Source organism: Lycorma delicatula, chromosome 13 (genome assembly GCF_047948215.1).
Source record: "Lycorma delicatula isolate Av1 chromosome 13, ASM4794821v1, whole genome shotgun sequence".
In the NCBI taxonomy this organism is placed as follows: Eukaryota; Metazoa; Arthropoda; class Insecta; order Hemiptera; family Fulgoridae; genus Lycorma; species Lycorma delicatula.
In genome coordinates, this window is record NC_134467.1 from 54,240,883 (window position 1) to 54,260,094 (window position 19,212).

The window sequence follows — 19,212 nt, forward strand, 5'->3', positions numbered from 1 at the left end:
TTGTGCAGCAGGATGACGCCCACATTGCCAACTTTGAGTGGCGCGCCATAACTTACATAGAGTTTCACAGTAGGCTTCTGCATTTATATTCATTTCATGCGGCATGAAATTAATCAGCAATATGCCAAACCAATCCCAAAAGACTGTGGCCATCAGTTTGTGTCCAAATGGCTGTGACTTGACCTTTATTGGTCTGGTCGGTGATTGAGGATGATGTCAATCACTTGACTGCCGTTTTCTCTCTGGCTTGTAATATGAAATCCACGTTTCATCACCGGTAACAAACGAATTAAGGAACTCATCATCTTTTTCTGTATAGCGCATCAAAAATCCCAAAGCAGATCTTATTGGGATTTTTTTGTTACATTCCGTTAAGATGTGCGGCAACTGACATGCACAAACCTTTCTGAATCCTAAATGGTCGTGAACAATGCGATCGATAACAGCTCATGAAAGATCAGGGAAAAGAAGGGCTAAGTTGGAAATCGTTGAGCGACGATCTTTTCTGATTTCATCATCAAAACATGATTATTGAGGGCCTCCACAACTGTTTCATCATGCATATTAATTCTGTTATTTCTAAACCTTCCACACCATTTTTGGACGTTTCTTTCATTTATTACATTATCACCTTACACAGCAACCAACTGCTTATGAATTTCAGCCGGTGTAACGTTTTGATGATTTAAAAAACATATGACTCCACATGTTTCACAGTTGATGGTAACACTGATTTTCCTATTCATTTTATAACATAATAACTCACACGTAATCAAAGATAGTGAAACGCGACAACTTACAGACAATAATGCAATGAGTACATTACTAGCATGGCCATCAACGACAGGTTTGCCACCCTTAAGAAGAGAAACTATCCAGCAGTCTACTTTAGATAGCCCTCGTACATTCCAATCTGATGTATGTCATCTCTTGGGCTCCTTCAAAATGTCAGAATAATTTTCTTGATATAAAAATAGTATAAATCACTGTTTGGTGCCCATAGATATGAATTGTATCGACTGATATTTATAAAATTAAATATATTCACTTGTATTTATATTTGTGAATGTGTAATCTTTGTTAAAGAGAATAGTCAGTTATTCCTATAAAAAAAAAACCAAGCATGACTGCCAAACCAGACAATAGAACTGTTTTTGTATAACTCAACACAATACTTAAGCTTATAAGAAAAAATGCATCTTTTACTATTTTTAATAAACTATTTTATCACTTAAAAGAAAATTTTTCCACCGATTTATTAAAAATATAATTAAAAAGTGTTTTTATAAAATCAATTTACTTTGTTGGATTTTTTAAATAATATCAATTAAACACTTAAAAAGAAAAATCTGAATTTTCTGCACCTACATTTAATGACATACAGGTCATAGGTGAATTGAAAAATCAGGCTTATTGTAAAGAGCCCAGAAAATTACTATTTGTAGATAAATTACATTATAATTAAATTAAGTGCTGACATTTTGCAATGCGCCTGGCAAAATGGAAAATTATCTAGGAATTTCTAATCGGTTTGATATGTGCATTATTGCTTATAATTATAAATTATAAATATAATCTAGCCAAAGTTAATCTACACTTGCTTCGTTTGCTAATCTTGACTGGTGAGCAGAGGTTAGTTTGTTTAATTATATTTATAATTTCTTAACAAATGGCAATTTTCCAGGCTCTTTACAATAAGCCTGATTTTTCAACTCACCAACAACATATACATATGTATGTACTCAAAATAATTTTTAATAAGCCTACAGAATCGACAAATACTTTGTAGTTATTTTTTTATACTTAATATCTTCATACATTTAATGTATTTACCTTAATATTACTTTGTGTTTATATTTTAAATAATTAATAAGGGCTTTATCACACTTATTTTTTTCTTATAATTAATTGTATATATTCCTATTGTGATCTATATAATATATTAATATGTACCGATCAGAATAAAATATTTATTTCTTTATACGACTGAAGTTTTAAGGGATGAGAGAATTTTATAAAACCTTTGTTTTAAATATCTTTTATTATTTTATAATAATAAAAGTGCTATAGTTTTTTGAAGCAAATAAAAATCTTCTTTGTCCAATTCCCTCATAAAAAACAGACTTACTAAATTTAAAAAATATAATAAAATTATCTTTCCTATTATAAAAGCTACACACTAGATTTCTTGATTTTGCCTTCATCACTACTGATGTATGAGAAAAAACAAAAACCCATAAATATAGATTTTTAATCGTAGTTTTATTATTTTTTGATTTGAGATCCAGTACTTAGAGAAACACAAAAATATAAGTGAGGGAGGTCATGTTTTACTAATATAACAAAGGGAATGAAAAAATAATAAAAACTAATCATTTTCTAAATGCAGAGAAATATGTTTCCGGGGACTTCTTTTACTTACCTACTTCATTAAAAATTACTGATGAAGCTTGTTGTTATATGTTAAACCTGCTTAAAAAATGGTCAAATATTATATCAGTTGTGATCTGATTTGACTTTGATTTTGTAAACTTACAATTAAATGAAATTTATGTACTGAACATGAAATTTTTCACTGGTTGGGAATTACAGACTGGGTAAATTTCAACTGAAACTCTTCTTTAATGTAGATGAAGGAATTATATGTAAAATAACTCTACAATAATCACATGCTAATTATTGGAAAATCACACAGCTGACACAAACACAAAGAAACAGATACTGAAATGGTACTGCTGTACAAAAAGTTATTTCACCTGCTACAACAGCTAACATTGAATACAGTATTGCCATCAGATCAACGGAGTAATAAAATTAACCCGTGAATGTTTGTTACTCCTCATTTTAAGTTTTGTGCCATTTTTAAAACGCTTGTTAATATATTCACGGCAGGGGGACGACAACTTGAAGGCAGTTTATAGGAGCAATGCATCCATTAGGTTTTCAAGACCTAAAAAATACTCTGTTCAATTTGTACACAATATAACACACAAAATTTATTTTCAAAATAAGCGCTACACAAACCATCTCCTCCTTATGAAATACAAAAGTGAAATTTTGATTCGGATTTATTTTATGAACGATTTAATTTTATAAGACAATGCACGATCTGTTACACAATTTATTAAATAATTATATAAAAAGATAATAATTACCATAATATTCTGTTCGATTATTTGTGGGTCATCGCAAACAGATTCAACAAAGAACAATTTAAATCCCATTTTTGTAACAACAATATCATGTATCATTCGACGTCTCTCCAGTGTTGAATTTGTAGCATCAAATACCTGAAAAATATGAACAATTAAGGAATTATTGTAACATCAAAAAGAGCCAGTTACTTTTAAAATTATATCGGTAATAAGAAAATGTTATTTAACGTGTAGAACTTTTAAATTGCTGGCCGAATGTCAACAGGAGGCATACATTTCTGGTAAACTGAAATCCTCATTTTTCAAACTGATCTACAAATTCTTCTTTACCACACTAACTACTAAGGAAGTAGATTTAGATTTATTTATTTGCAGAATTACTTTGACAAGACAAATTTGAAAATAAATAAAACTATATGGTGGTGTCTACGTAAAGTTTGTTCAAAGAATAGACTTTTATAGTGTGCATTTTTCTTGACTATAAATATGATTATTAAATATCATTCAATTTAATAAACCTTAATTTTATTTTGGTCTCGGTTAAACACTGAACTACCTATTAGAATAGATCATCCTTTCTTAACACCCACCCCATTTCCACCATTACCAACCACATGACCCTATAAGTATAGGTCCAACCTCCATTAAAATATCTATGTTAAGGATGCCAGGATCTGAAACACCAAGCATCCTTGATATCTGGAGGGGGCTGCCTGTAGACAAACTCAGGAGCTCTTTCCCATCCACTGTACAACAGTTAACAATAAGACTATGGTTGAAGTACCTATCACAAAAAATAGGTCTCCTATCCTCTCACAAGAAGATATAAAGAAACTAGTAAAGATGTTTTTGCCTTTTCCAAATTTACTTAATACATCGCTGACTTTTTAATTTAAATTAAAACTTGACATCAGTAAGTAGAGAATGTTTAAACAAATTTTTCTTCTTATATTTATTTATCGGCAGAAATATGCATTCCGGTATCATGTTTAAAAATATTACATTAAAAATGAGAGATGCTTTTAACAAAGTTAAAATTTAATGTGTAAAGTAAATATTGTATATTTATCTGTACTTGCTGTAAATGAAATCCTTCAAGTCATTACATTAAATCCTATAAGCTGCACAATAATAAAAAAATATAATATATAAACAATCTTACAGAGAGAAAAATCATCTGTGAAACAATTAAAATGAAAGAACAATAAAATGCTGCAGTTTATTGTTGTTTATTGCAAAAAAACTACAGAGAGAGACAACGAATGAAGGTATTTGATTTACTGCTGATTTATTAACACTGGAAAAGCTGTAACATCTCCTACGCCACTTAATTGATTGAAATATACTTAAATCGCACATAACAATCTATTTAGTTCACATAGGATAAATTAAAAAATTCCACATATAAAATACTGTATCTGCATTAATGTTTATCGATTCAGGCTTTGAAATAAAATTATTCTCTAAATCTGTTGTTTGAAACAACAAAATCTTCGATATATATATATATATATATATTTTTTTTTAATTAAAAAAACTATATATATATATATATATATTTTTTTTTTTTATTAAAAAAACTATATACATGAGTAAACTACATCATAAGTAGTTCATTCAATGTAACTTTTGCCATTTGAATTTACCTAACTTCCCACCCTTCAATTTCCAAAATGCTAATTTTTGGAAAGTTCCAAGAGTTCAAGAGTTATAGGACCTTTTAGTTAACTCTGTAATAGATGAATACAAAGAATAGAATACATTAAATAGACAATCAACAACAATCTAGGTCGTACTAGATAAGACTAAATCAATATAATACCAAAATACTAATAGGAATATTTTCTTCACAGAATGAATTTTTTTTAAAGATTTCACTACCTTTTTAATGTAAGAAAGGTAAGCACTATTTCTTGCACACAATAATAAAATACATTTTATTAATTTAAAAAATATTGATATTTTATTTTTAAGTCGTTAGAACATTATGAAATTTATTATTTTTTATTTATTTGATAATTTAGATCATATTCCCATCTTAGCAAATGAAAGATTATAAATGACTGATTCATCAGATGATATGTGTTTTTAATATACAAGCACAATAGTGTGTTTATTTTGTAGCCACAAGATTAGACTGAACTCGCCCATTTCTTGTTTAAAGAAATGTGAGCGACTAGCGACAGTATCAGAGTATTATGAGCGAGTGACTAGATGGTATTTTGTAGGTTTATTTCCTTCAAAATTGATCTTGTTGTAAATAAAATTAACATTTATCATAAATATGGCCATTAAAAATTATCTCACATAAGTTTTTTTTACTTACACTTTACACCTATTGCACTTTCCATGTTGTTTGAAAATTACAGAAAATATTAGACTATCTGTTCACATCTAATCTAACTGATTACGGTTATAAAGTGTTTTATTTATTTACCTCACTTTTTTCCATCGTCTCCGTTTTTGCGATTGTTTCTTGACTGATTTATTCAATAATATGTAATTTTACAACATCACAATAATTATTAATCTTTGTAAATATTTTTAATAATCAGTCCCCCAAAATTATTCCATTTTTGATACTTTTTGTATTTCTTTTTAAAATATTGTCTCAGATTATATTTATTTTTCCAACATCTGGTGTTCGTTTTTGCACATAAATTTTAAATATATTTTTATGAAAGAATTTTATATAAAAATGATCATTTCAAACAGAAAAAAAGTTACTGTAACACATCTGTATGATGAATATAATTTTGTAATCTAACGGTACAATTTTATTGCTTATTTGAATAGATATTCTTAGAGTTAGATTATTTGTATTAATCCAAGAACAGGGTTAAGTTCAATCAAACCTGCTATTTTGAGGGCTCTGATCAGTAAACATTTTTCAAATTAAAAAAAAAATTTACTAAAATTTACTAGTAGAGTAAAAATTTACTCTACTAATTGTAGATTTATCTACGATTTTCATCGTTCAAATTCATGAAAAAAAATTTATGTCAATAGATTAAATAAATGATATAATCGTCATAGTAAAAGTATTGAAAGATACAACAACCGCAATTAATATAAAGTAAACTAAGAAGAGATCAAATCTTTAAGACTTAAACATATTAATCTCACAGGGGGCAAATAAAATAGACACTCAGAAATTTTTTTTATGAATAAAATGGTCAGAGTATGAAAAATCACAATTACTTATTTAATCAAAAAGTAAAAAAAAATCCTAAATCATTCATAAACTTTAATATAATTTTATCAGAGCATAGCAAAGAGTAAAGCATTCATTCAAGCACAATCATTATTATATTTTAAAAACATAAATACGCATTAATTCAATGAGCTACTTGATAAAAAAAAACATTCCTAATGCATAAGCTATTTTTACTGATGAACTGATGGAACAATTAATCATTTTTAATTTACATGTAGAAAAAGGATTACAAAAATGGTGCAAGGTAAATAAAAATTAATAAATGACCAAAAATTATTTTTTTAATTAATTAGCCCATTAATTAATTAACAGACCTGAAACATTTTTTCGGTTTTAGGAAACATAGATTAAGAATCACAGGATCTAGATAAGTTAATTCATTCAAAGAACTTATAGACAGCAACAACCATAAACTGCTTGTAATGAATGGCATTATTCCTTAACAGACATTTTAAAATCATCAGATCACATGACATGTCAGTCACCTGTCAGTAATAACAAAAATATCATGATCTGATCGACTAAAATATAATAAACCTATCGTAAAATATCATAAATGAAACTTCAGTTTGAATAACAATGAAATTTTTTTATTGATGATACAGGTTAAAAAGCAGACAAAATGATGAAGGAGATTTGGACAGATTAAGATAGCAGCTTAATAACTGTGTCTCATTAAACAATAAAGTTCAGTTAAACAGCAATGTGAACAGGAATTCGTACTCGGGTTGTAAGATATAAAAGCGGAATAATTATGTTAAGTATTTGATTTTAACTATCGATGCTAATTTATCTTGAGAAAATCATATAAATAATCTAAAAAAAATAAAAGTATTAATGGTAGAAAATTTCATTATTTGAAGGATAATAATATAAAGCACTGAAAATGTTCATACTTAGTGTCAATCAAGTCCAGATCAAAGTATAGTATTGGATGTATAATTTTGTTTAAACAAAATTTAAAGGATCGGTTACTTCAGTAAGAAGAAAGAGATGTTATGTGAATATTGTTGGATTTAATTCTAGATACATTACTAGTTACCTATTTAAATGCTGTTTATTGTTCTACAAAGCATAGAGACTACGTGTTTTGAATTAAATTTTAAATAAATTCACTTTTTGTTATATTTTTCTTTTGTGTTACATGTTGAAATTATGAAAGATATTCTGCATTACTTTGTTTTGGTGGTATTGTAACGATAATTACTATTGGTAATATTGCTCATGATGATTAGGCTTGTTTACAGCCATGGTAATTATATACAATTAGGGACTCGCCTTCAATTTTGGTGAAATTTGGAATATAACTTATCCAGGACCTAAGTTATTCATTACAACTGAAACTATTCCTCAGAAATGTCTTTCACCTGAGATACATTCCTCATTAGTAACATAGTACCCTCACCAAAAATTTTGTTATTAAACAAAAATGTAATATACATTGTTTTCAGACTAAATAACTGGTATGCAACTATACTCGGCGTAACAATTGGCCAACTTAATATTTAAAGTTAATTAGATGAGGTTAGCGAGCAAAGTGAATGTTAGGTTATATTGGCATCATACAAAGTTAAGCACATGGAACCGTCAGTTACCTAACCTAACCTTAACCTAAACCTACATTTTACTTAAACCGGGTTATTTAATCTGTAAATAATGTATATTACACTTCTAGATTTCAAAAAACTGATTTTAGTCATTATTCTAAAAACACAGATAAGTGTGTATAAATAATGTATAATTCTGTAATATTGCCTATTTGTGTATTATACATTAGCATACAAAATGAAACTTAATTATCATTTACACATTGCTTTATTATAATCGTACAATTTACTTGAGAAATTATTTCATTTTGTGCAACATTTAAACCTTTATCTGCTTTGTAACATTTTTATTTAAATGTAACTAACCGACTTCAATTAAACTGTTTCAATAAATTCTTCATTAAAAAAAAAAAAATCTCTCCTTACAGAATTATCTTTCCCCACTAAAATCTGAGCAGGCCACAAAGGAATACTCAGATAATATTTCTTCTCCCTCCAATTCATAAAATAAATTAAAATTGAATACATTATCTTAAGCGGTCTTTGAAGTACAGAAACGAAAAATTCCTCACTCAAGTAATGCAGCACATAACACATTATAAATACGATTTAAAAAAAACTAATATAGACCTAAAATAATGACCTAATTGTAAATCAATTATAGTTTAGAAACAAAATCATAATGATAACTATGGAATGAATACGCTGTAATTTTAATAATCTTTATTAATAATATAACTTACTGCCACTTCCCCTCCTGACTCCAGCCACGAACACACATCATGCAAAGCATCGATAGCACACTGGGTCCTGATCACCATTGCTTCTTTATTATCTTGTCTAAAAAATTCATGACTCTTATACGCTGTCGTAGCATGACGTCTGTACTCTCCTAAATTAAAAACTAAAATGACAAAAAAAGAAATAAATGAAATGAAAAAAGTTATTAAAAAAAGCAAAGAAATAATAACGCATGCTAATTTAAATGTACAGTTAATTTATATTAGTAGTTCAGCGGTCGGGATATAATTAACCACACATCTCAGGAACGATTGACCTGAGTCTGTATATAAGATTATACCTAATTTACAAGTCATACAGGTCCTTCTCATTTCATCTGGCCACGGAGGAGTTGATTGCAATCAGTTGAACAGATTGCAACATTCATATTAGGAAAATAAATAATAAATCTATACTTAACATTAAAAATTAAGTTACAAGGATTTTTCTACATTAATAAAATGTAAATTTTATCTCTTAACAAAAAAAAAAAACAGTAGTTCAAAACCAGATAATTTATACTCATAGATAAATTTTTAAGTTTATCGATGCTAAAAAAATTTAATATACGTTTTCTATATTTTCTTATCGCGATTGAACTCATAGTATACCGTTACAAGATAACTAAATTTAAAATGCAACAAATTAAAAAAATTAAACATTTTTTAAATATCAGGAAATTCATACTCTTTACGGCTGTTCACGGTTGTTTATTTATTTCTCGACAGAAGCAGCAGGTAAATACACAGTTTTTTCTTCAAATGCTACATATAACAATAAACTGCGCACATAGAGTAAACAGAATAACTGGTGCGGTTAATTACTGCAAGAATGGAGTAAACGTATAAGTAAACAGAACTAATATCAATATCATAAAATTGTAATAAACATACAACGATATTACTATCCTTTAAATCATTTCACACTATTTTATAAAATAACTATCCAAGATTATTATAAAACGAATAAGAATAGAATAAACCAAATTCAGAAAAAAGTAATAAAGTAAATATAATTATATCAAGATGTAAATAAAATACAAAACAAAATAAAATTAACAATTAACTACTTGATCACGAGCAAGCAGATTGATAAATGTTTTTAAAGGAGTTAAACATATAAAATATGTAAACTTCATCGATTACAGTATTAAATTTGTTTTTATTTCATTAATCACAGAATTGATTATAACGACTGACCGATCTCGGTTTGAAAAAAGAAGGAAGTTTAATTTAATAAGTTGACGTGAATGATAAGTACAAAATTTTAAAATTAATAAAGGTCAGAAGAATCGATAATAGCATTTTAAAATTTTATTAAGAAATAACACAAATAAAACACAGCACACGTACCTCAAGCACTGAAAGTATGCTTTGCAGATATAAAGAGAACACACAGATAACAAAATAAATTTGTATCTTATAAAATAAACATTTATTCTACAGTTTCAATCTACAATATCCTGTCGAAATGAAAAAGGACTCTGTACCGGGGACAGCACACTCAAGATTTATTCCCGATTACACAAAAATGTAAGAAAATAATCCCAAGCATGTCATGGAGATATTTTAAAGACCGCATAACAAATTTCAACATCGTATCGGCGTCGTTAATAAGCAAAACAGACATGAATATTAAATTTTAATCATCGATCACAATAAACCCCTGAATCAATATATCTTTCACGAGGTGAAGATAAAGATCAACATCATAAATTGAATACCCTTTCCTTTCTTTTTCCTGTTTAGCCTCCGGTAACTACCGTTTAGATAATACTTCAGAGGATGAATGAGTATGATATGTATGAGTGTGAATGAAGTGTAGTCTTGTACATTCTCAGTTCGACCATACCTGAGATGTGTGGTTAATTGAAACCCGACCACCAAAGAACACCGGTATCCACGATCTAGTATTCAAGTCCGTGTAAAAATAGCTGGCTTTACTAGGACTTGAACGCTGGATCTCTCGACTTCCTAATCAGATAATTTGGGAAGACGCGTTCACCACTAGACCAACCCGGTGGGTTAAATTGAATACCCTAGTTTCTTTCATTTTCACTCGAGGAAAAACACAAACGTTAATACAATCGAGACATATATAACAGATGAGACTGCGTTACTTAAAAATTTCTTATTGTAGTTCTAAAGAATTTTTTGTTCAATTTTGCAAGCGACAAACACATTACAAAAGAATGTGTGAAATTTAAAATACAGTCGAACCTCTATATAAAAAAACTGAAATCCCGGGAAGAAATTTGCTAAATAAAGGTTTTCGTCACACAGATGTAACAAGAATTCCATCTATTTTTTTTTACAATTTTTTTTGTTTATCCTGTTTTACGATGAACTAAAATTATGTACTTATTTTTCTTAATAGCAACATTGAAAAAAAAAAAAAAGTGACTGTATTTTTTTACGTCATGCGTTACATATTAATCTAATACATTATATTTACCGTATAAAAAGTACGTATCTCAGCAGTATCTCGAGTAAGAACTTACCTTCGTACTTAGAATGGATGTAGGCTATACTTTTTTTTTAACCTCCAGGTCTACAGTTAGGTATTGTTTCAGAGGATGAAATAAATTATTTGTAGTACGTGTAAAAATGCCATGTCTGACCGGAATTTGAACCCTGATCCTCCAGATGAAAGGCTGAGACACTCGCGCCACGGAGGCCGGCAAGCTATACTTAATAGCTTGTTGTACTCGGTTGTAGGTTAACGATCTGAATTTTTATTTCTAGCGTGTAATTTTTTCATAACGACAACACAAAAAATAAAAACGCCAACTTTTTTAAACCGATTAAAAAATATTAATCCTAATGCATTCTTTAGTTTTTGATAGATGTTGACGGGTAATCTTTACAGTATATAATTTTTAATACGGTATTAATTTATTACTTGAAAAAGCGGGTAATTTTCTGTTGTTTTCTGTGTTTGAATAAGGTACTAGGTTCAAAAAAGGTTTCACGTTTATTTAAATATTCAAAAATACTGTCAGGTACTTCATCCTTAAGCTGTAGTCCAAGCCTAATTGTTTTAAACGACTGTAAAACCTCGTCGTCGGTAGGTCTTCTTTCCTCCTACTGGTCTTTGCAATTTTTGCCATCATCGTCTTCTTCTACCGGTTCAGAAGACTTACTAACACTATGAAGTATGTTGTCATCGTCCGAAAAATCAGAAACCGTAACCTATTCATTGTCAGCGATCAAATCTTCCAGTGTAACTTCGTTACTGGCATTTCTAGTCGTTTGGAGAAAATTCCAGCGACTTTTTAACTGTACTAGTCTCATATCCTCTTCTTCATTCCAGACTGTCGTGATAGTACTGAAACCGGTTTTAAAAAACAACGGAATATCATCATCCGTCTATACTTTTGATAATTCAGAAACGCACTGTGAGGGGTCAATAATATTAACAGGGACAATCTTGTTGTTCTCTACAATTTTTTTCAGGATTCTTTTTCGGTAGTGCAATTTAAGATTTTTAATTGCCCTCTGATCCATCGGTTGTATAATTGAAGTTAAGTTTGGTGGGAGGAATACGAATTTTTACGTTATTTAATTCAGAATTAATGTCTTGAGGATGTGCCGTACAATTATCAATAAAAGGTACAGTTTTCTTTTTTGTCCGGTAATCTGTTTGTCCAGCTTTTGTACCCGCACTGTAAAAATTACGGTAGCTATCCGTACTTTTGTTAAACGTGTAGGCTACCTCTAGAGATTGAACTCTTCGCAAAAAACACGGAGTTTTACTTTTGCCGATTACCAATACTGTAAGTCTTTCAGTCCCTAGCATGTTCGCAGCCATTAACACCGTAATCGGTAGTTTGTTTACCACCAAAGCACGGGTCGTTTCTAAAATTTAACGTTTTGTAGGGTAAACATTTAAAAAATGGCCCGTCTCGTCCGCGTTGAAAATGTCTTTTCGCGGATATTCTTCTAAAATCGGTTTCAACACAGTCCGCTTCCAAGTTTCACAGTCACTTACGCTGGCAATTGCACTTTTTCCAGAAATTACTTTACGAATGTCTTTTTTAAACTTCTTTAATCACCCGTTGCCGGCCTGGAAATTCTTTTGTTCTAATGCGGCTCTAAATTGCAGGGCTTTTTCTTTAATTAATGTTCCGGATAACGGAAACTTTTTTCGCGTATCACCGTCATCCATTTTAAAACGGCTTCGTCGATATCATCGTACGATGATTACTTTTAAAAAGGTACGATGATACCTTTTAATTCTTTTCTTGCTAAATTTTCTTTACGCCGGTCTAATTCTTGCAGTATCACGTCTCGATTTTTGAAAATTGTTGACAACGAACTCGGCAGGATTCCAAACTTTTGCGCGATATCTTTTTTTAACACCTTTGTCAACATCGTGTATAACGCAATTTTTTTTCCGAAACGCTAAGGCGCTTCCGTTTTGACATCGTATAAAGCACACTAAAGAAAAAGTACTGTAGAATGCGAGTAACGTAATCCAAAGACAGAGACCGACTGAATTAATCTCAGGAAAAATTAACGGTGAACTGTACGTAGGCGCTGAACAATAGGGGGCGTACGTGTTAAATATTTCCTAAGAATTCTCTTTGTTACGTCTACATATTGTAGACAGACGACTCGTTTCGATAAACGTTTGCACAGTAATTTTAGTGCTCGGCATTATTTAATGGATATCGTGAAATTCCGCTACTTTAAATTATAGGCAGGCAGTAACTGCAGAACACCTGTTTAAATTTTTTTGTTAGAATTTCATTGTTAACGGGTTAAGACAGCCTTAGGCATTTTCGCTTTATCAGTTCGACAAAAATAATCTGTAATTCTAGACCGTTATAAAGAATACTTTGTGTGTTTGTATATAGGTAAAATTTAGGAACGGAAATCAAACGAATAACTACCTTCAACTAACAGAGATGACCAAAATACTAAATTTAATGTCGCTATTTAAAAAAAAGATTTCGTAAAAATTACTGTATGTTACTACAAACTGTGTAATGCTAATATGCAGTACGTCACCGTTTCGTTAAATAAAGGTAAATTTATACGTAGTTTCGTTAAAATGTCACGGTGCAGTAAAATAATTTGTAGAATAGAGATTCGACTGTATGAGAAAAGTAAAATAACAACAGAATAAACTTGTTAATTAGTTTAATGTTTTTCCTTCTGTACTTTGTTATTCATTAAAGAGCGTAGGTATTACTTTTCTATTGCGACCGGCAAACTTGTCATTATACTTTATGGATTCAGCTTCTTTATCTCTAACATTTCACCTAATCCCCTGTACTTTAACTAATTTTCTTCTGTATAAAACACGTCTTTATTTTCAACAAAAGTAATATTTTGATTTTCACTTATGTCTTTCATTCGCTCCATTAATTTTGCGGAATTATATTTCTTTTCCAGATATACCGGCATATTTTCTTTAATTCTGAAACGATAAAGTTGTTTTCTGTATAAAATCTACTCTTAAAGTCAGATTACATTTTATTAAATGTTGTCGACAATGTCGTTTTCTAAACTGTAAAAAAGATCGGAAATTATTTTGATGCGTTGTGATTAATATCGGCAAAATAATGAAAGCCATTACAAATAAAAAAAAATCCCTTTCGGCACACCGGAAGCGGAAGTAGATTTCACCGGTGCTAAGTTGGGAATAAAAAAGATTTCCTTAAAATTAAGAAAAACTTCAAATTTACTCAATACGACAACGGTTTCGTGTGAAAAAAAGTTTCACATGTTTAGCGTACGGCAAGCCCATCTTACAATTGCAGTAACATTTTGGTCATCCCTTGCCGTAAGGGTTCGTCATATCAAAAATTGTTTCAGACAAAAGTTTTAGGTAATGTTTAGCGAACGAACGACAACTTTAAACCGATTCGATACTGTGCCTGTTAGGAAAGTACGATATTTTTGTCTTCGAAACCCCTTTTTTCCACCCGCATGGGTCAACGGTTGGTGATATCAAAAGACTTTACTTACGAAAGTTTTAGACCCTTATCCAAAAATTAGTAGGAACTTTAAACAAATTCGATTCTTGCTTAATAAGAAAGTTATAGCGATATTTTGTTTTTTTCGAAAAAGTTCCCCTATTTCCACCTCCATAGTCCGATTTTGGCCGTTAACGAACTCGACCGATATTTTGGGAGGAGATATTTTTAAGGAACAATTTGAAAGTGATTGGCACAAAATTACGGCAGTTATCGTGTCCACAAGAAAGTGAAATATATATATATATGTGTGTGTGTGTGTGTATAAAATGTTGAGTTAGCGGTGGTTTCGGGGTCTGGGCGATGTGAAACGCGAAGATAGGTTGAAATTTTCCGTTGAATCATGGTAACCATTACAATAAGTAGCTTTGTAATGAAACATTTTTTTCTACCTAAAACATTGTCCAAAAATATAATGAAATAAACTATTTTGTAATTTGGGGGGTTTTACCCATTTAGAACCCCTTAAAATTGGATAATTCATTAGGTTTGAAAAACAGATATTTTACATAAAAATAAAAATAATTTGTTTTTAATTATTAAAGATCTTTTACTGATTTTAAATAACAATCCATTTAAAACCATGACCTCGTTTCTATTAGAGTAAACATCGGACCTTTAATTATTAAATTTCACGTTATCTTCAAGTCATTTATATATAAAATGATGCATTGATATTAAAGTGTAAGCTGCCATATCCTATTCGTATTGTATTATAATATAAAATTTAAATTTGTTTTTCATATAATTTAAGCGTGTCATTACACGTGAATTATTAGTACTTTTTTATAAGAGGCATATTTTATATTACTACGTTCTATTAAATGAAATGTATTATCTCTTTAATTTTTAAACAGCAAATGTAATAATATTTTTTATTACTTTAGAACGGAACACTCGTTTATAATTCAATTTTGTAACATGTCGACATTAGAATATAAACAACAACAAATACATATATATATATATATATATATAACCTTTTATTTCCAGGGTTATTATCTTTTTTCTGTTAAGCCTCTGGAACTACTTACTTTTAATGAAGTGTAGTTTTGTACAGTCTCAGGTCGATCATTCCTGAGATGTGTGGTAATCCCAACCACCAAAGAACACTGGTATCCACTGTCTAGTATTCAAATACGTATAAAGGTTATTCTTGCCTTTGCTAAGATTTGAACCTTAGAACTCTCTACTTCGAAATCAGCTGATTTGTGATGACGAGTTAACCGCTGGACCAATCCGGTGGGTTTACCGACTAAGCCTGCTACTCTTCAAGATCTGCTAAATCGAATTGTTACAATAGTGAATTCAATAACCACGGACCAGTTACCGATAAAAATAATTTGGGACCGATTAAATGATTAACTGTTATTTACAAACCTCGATTTTTACACCGTTGTACGAAGTAAAGGAAGTATTGTGATCGCGAAAAATTTCGGTTTTCAGATTTAAACGAAAATTTCCATTTGACCATCCCTGAATCCATTTTGACTATTTTCGGCGTGACGTCTGTACGTATATGTATCTCGCATAACTCAAAAATGATTAGGCATAGAATGTTGAAATTTTGGATTTAGGACTGTTGCATCATGTAATTGAGCACCCCACCCTTTTGATTGCAATCGACTTGACTAAAGGGGTTAAAAAAGCCCAAAATACAAAACATTTGGATTTTGGAGTTTTTCTTAACTGCAGTAATAAGCCCCCACTGAGAGCTTTTCAACGGGATATCATAAATGGTACTTATTTTCACAGGTTCCAAAGTTATAGCCAAATAAAATTTTAGTCGATTAAATATTTTACTCTTACAAGGGGAAGTTACATCGGGTCGAATCAGGCTTCATTTCCTTTTTTTTAAATGAAAAGTACATAAAAATTTATTTCACTAATAACTTCTGATTTTTTTCACTTTTTTTTATTGTTATTATTGAATTATTATTTATTGTAAAACTTTTTTTATAATCAGAGGTAAATAATTATTAATAAATCAATATAATTAAATTTAAAAAAAAAAGTTGAAAAAAAAAGATTTCACCGGTACTTTAAGATTGAAAAAAAGTCCACCTGAAAGTTAAGAAAAACTTCAAATTTACTCAAAACGACAATGGTTGCATGTAAAAAAAGCTTTCACATGTTCAGCTTACGACAAGTCCCATCTTACAATTTCAGCAACATTTTGGTCATCCCTTGCCGTAAGAGTTCCTGATATCAAAAATCGTTTTAGATAAAAGTTTTTGGTAATGTTTAAAGGCCTAACGACCACTTTAAACCGATTCGATACTGTGCCTATTAAGGTAGATATGTTTTTTTTTGTCTTCAAAACCCCATTTTTTCCATCCCCTAGGCCAATGGTCGGTTACATCAAAAAACTTTACTTATATAAGTTTTAGACCCTTATTCAAAGAATCGTAGGAACTTTAAACTAATTCGATATTTTACTTAATAAAAAAGTAATAGCAATATTTTGTTTTTTTCGAAAAAGCCACCCCATTCCAACCCCCATGGTCCGATTTTGGCCGTTAACGAATTCGACCGTGGTTTTGTGACGAGTTTTTTTTAGGGAATAATTTGAAAGTGATTGGCGCAAAATTACGGCAGTTATCGTGTCGACAAGAAAATTAAATATATATATAAACTTTTGAGCAGACGGTGGCTTTGGGGTCTGGGGAATGTGAAACGCGAAGATAAGTCGAATCGTGGTAACCATTACAAAGGTAGCTTTCTTATGAAATCTACCTAATTAATGCCAAATGTACCAGAATAATTCTCTTTTTATTTCTATATATGAGAATGATTTTTTTTTAAATATGGTTGCGCGCGCGCGCACACACACACACACTGAAACTGATGACAAATTGGAAGTATATAGATTACTAAATTAAATAAAAATCTAAAAACGATTCTTTATTTGTTGCAAATTATTAAAATAAAAACGGCAATCTGTTTTTTTTTTGCAATCTTTTATAAAAATAAATTACTATAATGATAAAATAATGCAGCCCCTTTAATTTCAGCAAATAAATAATTGAAGAATATATTTCATACTTACAGAATCACAACCATTACACAAGCGAGCGGCGGTCGTGTTTTGGTCTTTGATAATCGATTCTTATGTATTTTTTAGCGCTGAATCCGAAAATAACTTTCATTTTTTTCCGTTTCCTGCTCCGAAGGTTGAAGCAGAAGTCGGCGTTAGGGCAAGTGAGACACCGTTCGCTGGGATACCGGCTGTGGAACCCGTAGCTATATACCGAGTGGTTTCTCGAAGGCACCGGGGATCGACCAACTCGATCCGGATATTTTCTATCATCTGCTGCCTGTCATAAGAGAGCCGCTTGGCAGACTGCGGGTGCCTAAACCGGGGTTGCTTTCCGACTTGTTGGAAGGTAAACATGTTACATCTTGTTAAGTCTTGACACACCTTTCGGCCAAGCTCTCCTACCGTCTCATCATTTCAACATAAATCATCATCGCCATCCTCTTCAGATCACTGAACCGTTTAGCAGTAAGAATGCGTAATAGACGCCAGAAAAGCGAATATATTATAGTAATCTACTATTTATTAATCACATTTTCACAATTTTTAAACGTTTTAAGCATTTTGAAATTTGCGATTTGCAAAAAATTCTGACGCGATGGAAAAAAATGAAGCGCTAAAAACACATAGGAATCGATTATCAAAAGTTAAAAAAAACATTCTACAACACAAATTTTGCAGGATTGTGTTATTCTTGCTTTCTTGGCTACAACTCTGTTGTTCCAGCAGCATAGCTATAAAAGGAAACTACAACGGCCGGCGAAAATATCAGGTATCGGAGCTTTTGTAAATGTTGACATTTCCAAACCCCCTTCCTTAGTCAAAAACACAAAAAAAAAAACAAGTACAGAAATTTCTGGAAATCGTACGAACTAAATCGACTTGTATTTTGATACAACATACAATTAACTAACAAAACATGTTAAAATACAATCGACTTGTATTTTTATATCCGGCAGCCGCTTGCGCACCGTAATGCAAGCTGATAACAGTAAATTAATAAAAATGATCTCCTTGCATTACGTACTGCCGGATTAATTGTCTGCAATAACTCGATTGTTTGTCTACGGATTTTTCCAAATGAGGTGTAATTTTGTTCAAAATAAAACGCTTAATAAATTTCGTAACAAGATCGAACAAATCATTACAAACATATTAAAGATTATAAAAAAAAAGATGGCTGACATGTTGAAAGTTTTGAAGGTTACGTTTTCAAAATTTTTTATTTAGTAGAACAAGACACTAGTTTTAGATCTACCAAATTTAATTAAAGTAGGTTTACCCGTTCATTAGAAATATATTTTTTTTTTTTTCTGAAAATCATAAAACGGTGTCCAGAAGGAAAGCAACGCAAAATAGGACTATGTCGATATGAGCTTTTTTTGCTCGTTTTGATGTTTTGAATCGGTACTTGAAATTCGGCGAATCCGAAAGTATTTAGTAAACTATAATTTTTTTTCAATAACAGTGCGCCAAATTAATCGAAGAAAATA

At 30.4% G+C, this 19,212-nt stretch overlaps 1 protein-coding gene across 10 annotated transcripts in view; it reads right to left on the reverse strand.

The window, feature by feature from the left end:
- The window catches only part of Pfrx (6-phosphofructo-2-kinase/fructose-2,6-biphosphatase), a 181,204-nt gene that overhangs the window by 96,804 nt on the left and 65,188 nt on the right, over positions 1-19,212 (reverse strand). For all 10 annotated transcript variants that reach the window (XM_075380859.1, XM_075380854.1, XM_075380851.1 and 7 more), the window contains exons 3-4: positions 8,663-8,823; positions 3,156-3,290 (exon numbers count right to left, since the gene is read on the reverse strand). In XM_075380859.1, coding sequence (XP_075236974.1) covers positions 3,156-3,290; positions 8,663-8,823 — 296 coding nt within the window. The remainder of the gene's footprint in view (positions 1-3,155; positions 3,291-8,662; positions 8,824-19,212) is intronic.